Here is a 3,464-nt window from a genome sequence, read left to right as displayed (position 1 = left end):
CAGCCGCCGTGTCAGATCTGCCCACGACAGACTAGGAGCAGAGCCATCGGACGTAGCAACCGCTGCCGAGCACCATGCCTGCCAGGGAGCAGGGAGCGCCACCCAAAACTGAATACAAGCACCAATGTCAAATCCAGGTTTTCAACTTTGATGAACCGCATATATACCACTGTCCTCCTAACCATACAACTACAGATTAGGGTTTTGATGCTTTAAGCCCGCTTTCTCCCTTTCCAGCCCGGTTAGAAAAGAACACAACAACAAATGTGTATATTGTTTCTCCGTCTCTCTAGGCTCCCCAGAAACAATCTAGTTTGCTCTTATACGCAAATTAACATCTGACGGCAATTCATTCTCGCCAGCATTTCTGAAGCTCAGAGCGTAGGACGATGCTCCAATTCTCTATTTCCTGGAAGTTCCTGTACCGGCGCAATCGACGGCTATTATGAGCGCGCAGAGGTCATGGTCGCCTACTGTTTCCGGCAGCGGACAGGAATCTGCACAGTGAGATGTGCAGGTCACCAAATCAACTACAGTCCACAGCGGCAGTTTCAACTTTGAGAGCACCGCGTAGAATTGACTAGCTGCCACGCCGAGCCGCGGGTTCTTTCAAGGAAAGAAAAAGGAAAAAGGATTAAAGGAACATCATGATTGCCATGATTCTACAGCAAAAAGAAATGCATTCCTCGGTCATAAGTAAGAAATTATCAGCCGATCGACTGTCTCAGCGCCGGTACTCGCGCTCGCCTGACAGAAGCCCATCGACTTTTATCAGATCAGATTCAGTGTAGCATGCATCTCCTGTGCTGTGCTGTGTGCTCCAAGAGGCAGACAGAGATCATTGTGATCCGTGAGTACGCACGCACGCACAAGGCGTTTGTTTCTCTGAGGAAGAAGAAGAAGCCATCCGAGTCGTCTCCAGGATCGGATGCTTTGATGATGTGCACAAAATCAAGTGACGATTGAATAGATAGGCGTTTTGTCTCTAGTCGGACGGTCGTTGAACTCCGATTAGATAAAGCTAGATTTACCATCCGCAGCACAGCCCAGCCCATCCCGCAGCGAGGAGGACACGAAGCAGTTCATGCCGAGCATGTGCAGCCAAAGCCCACGTCACTCGTGCCATGTGATCCATCGGAGCATAGAAAATCCCAGTGAGAAGTCTGGTCACTCACAGTTTCAGCAAAATAAATTCGAAGAAATCCGGTGGCTACCTATTTCCTCGTTCGATCCTGGCGGCTGATTGGGCGACGAGCGGGCGAGATCACGCGAGACCCGCCCCAGACGGCACACGGACACGGGCCCCGCCGAAACCGTCGGGCCCCACCGCGGCCACTGGCCCCTCGCCTCTGACCGCCTGCCGCTGCTCATGAGCTCATCTATTACCCCAGCGATGCGAGGCAGCGGCGCCACCACCTTGTCCTCCTCCTCCTCCCCGAAAGGTAAAAGCCTCCCCCGAAAGAGTCTTTTTATTTGAGTGTGGAGAGAGACAATCAAGAGAAGTAGAGGGGTGAGGGAGTGGAGTGAGCTCGGCCTCTCTGGGCGTGATGGAGTCGTTCAGCCTTCTCAAGTACCTGCGCGGCGGAGCGGTCGCCGGCAACCAACGCACGGCCGTGCCGGCCACGACCATTGCCGCGTTGGCGTGTGAGGAAGGTGGTGAAGGGGGTGGAAGTGGTGGGGGCGCGGACGTGGTGGAAGACGACGCGGCCTTCTTCGACCTCGAGTTCGCGGTGCCGGGCGACGAGAGCGCCGCGTCGGACGCGGAGGAAGAGAGGGTCGAGTTCAACTTCTCCGTCGCCGGCGATGCCGCGTCCGGCGGCGAGGTGGTGGCCGTGGAGCCGGTGGTGCCGGTCAGTGAGGCTGAGAACGGCGTCGGGAAGGAGGCGGAGCCTGCTGCGACGGCGGAGGCCCCGGCGGCGTCGTTCCTCCGTCCGGCGACCAAGTTCCGCGTGCTTCTGCTTAAGCTGAGGAAGCCGAAGGTTCCCGTTCCGGCGGAGGGCAACGCGGGTGGTGCTGCCGGCGGTTCCCCGGCGCCCAAGACGAACCGCTTCTTGATCAAGTTCCGGGTGGACGACGCGCCGTTTGTGTCGCTCTTCACGCGTGACAACAGCTCTCGCACCTCCGACGCCGGCGCTGGCACCGGCGCGGCCAGGCCGGCGGTGCAGGCACCTCAGCCTTCCGACGCGGTGGCGATCACCGCCGAGGAGCGGCGCTTCGCCAAGGAGGTTATGCTCAAGTACCTGAACAAAATCAAGCCCCTGTACGTCAAGGTCTCCCGCCGCTACGGCGAGCGCCTACGGTTCGCCGGCGCCAGCGAGGGCGAGGAGACGGACGCGGAGCCCGAACCCTCGCCGACCCCTTCCGCGACACCCTCCCCCGCCCCCTCCCAGCCTCGTGCGGCACCTGCCCCGCCGCCACAGCCCGTCGTCGTCGCGTGCGGCGTGCGCGCTCCGCGCGCCAGCGTGCCGGCCGGCCTGAAGCAGGCGTGCAAGCGCCTCGGCAAGAGCCGCTCCGCGTCCTCCGCCGTGGCGGCCGCGCCGTCGCCGTCGGCCACATCACCGACCCCCGCGCAGCCGCAGCGCCGCGACGACTCGCTGCTGCAGCTGCAGGACGGCATCCAGGGCGCCATTGCGCACTGCAAGCGCTCCTTCAACGCGTCCAAAGGTACCACAAGCCCCACTCATTTCCGTCCCCGCGTCCTGTGACATTCAGGTCCATAGATGATAACATCCCTCTGCTTTCTCTCACAACCCCGTAGGGTCCGAGTCGCCGCTGCTGAGGTCCATGACGGAGCCGAAGGCCGACGGCGCGGCCGACACCAAGGACGGCGTCGACGGCGCGTGAGCCGGGCCGTCCGGACCCCGGAGTGGCGATCGCCGTACTCAATCAAATCTTAGCCTAGATGCTAGTAGCATTTTTAATACTACTATTAGTTGGTACTCGCATCATGATGCCGGATTAAGAAAACGTGCGTGCATACGTGTGCGCTCTACTCTCTTGTCTTAACGTGGCAAAAAGCTTGTCTTTTCGGCCGCGATGAACTCCTAGCGTATCCCCTCGCCACCGTCTGGATGCAATAATCTGGCGGTGCTAGTACGAGTAGTATGCATGTAAAATATTTCCGTGCCCCCAATGTGAAGTCGCTTTTCTAGTAAACTTCTTGCTAGAAGTTGGCATTTCATTCGAATTTTCACATCTTTTCGTGTGTAATGCGACTGGTCTGGGCCGAGCAGCGACAGTGCAAGGGTGTGGCTTGTGTAAACACAAGGTCGCTGAGAAAAGAGGGGTTTGTCGGACGGGGCAGCTTTAGCACGAGGCTGCTGTCCCGTGGAATTCGGGGAAAACCATGGAGCAGGACGGAGAAAGGCTGATACGCGGCCGCGCTTTCCCAGCCGATTCTGCACGCACGCCCGGGCCGGGCTCTGTTCCGGCTCGAGAAAGGCGAGGCGTGTGCGACACCGCGC

The 3,464-nt window shown here is 59.3% G+C and overlaps 1 protein-coding gene across 1 annotated transcript; it reads left to right on the top strand.

Moving 5' to 3' along the window:
- Nucleotides 1–1,393: 1,393 nt before the first annotated feature.
- On the top strand, nt 1,394–3,193 carry LOC123060765 (probable membrane-associated kinase regulator 2). Its single transcript, XM_044483600.1, has 2 exons — nt 1,394–2,664; nt 2,759–3,193. Exons 1-2 carry the CDS (start codon nt 1,548–1,550, stop codon nt 2,842–2,844), a joined length of 1,203 nt encoding a protein of 400 aa, XP_044339535.1. The 5' UTR covers nt 1,394–1,547; the 3' UTR covers nt 2,845–3,193.
- Nucleotides 3,194–3,464: the final 271 nt, after the last annotated feature.

The sequence above is a fragment of the Triticum aestivum genome, chromosome 3A, assembly GCF_018294505.1.
Source record: "Triticum aestivum cultivar Chinese Spring chromosome 3A, IWGSC CS RefSeq v2.1, whole genome shotgun sequence".
Lineage (NCBI taxonomy): Eukaryota > Viridiplantae > Streptophyta > Magnoliopsida > Poales > Poaceae > Triticum > Triticum aestivum.
This window is presented reverse-complemented; position numbering and strand designations above follow the sequence as displayed.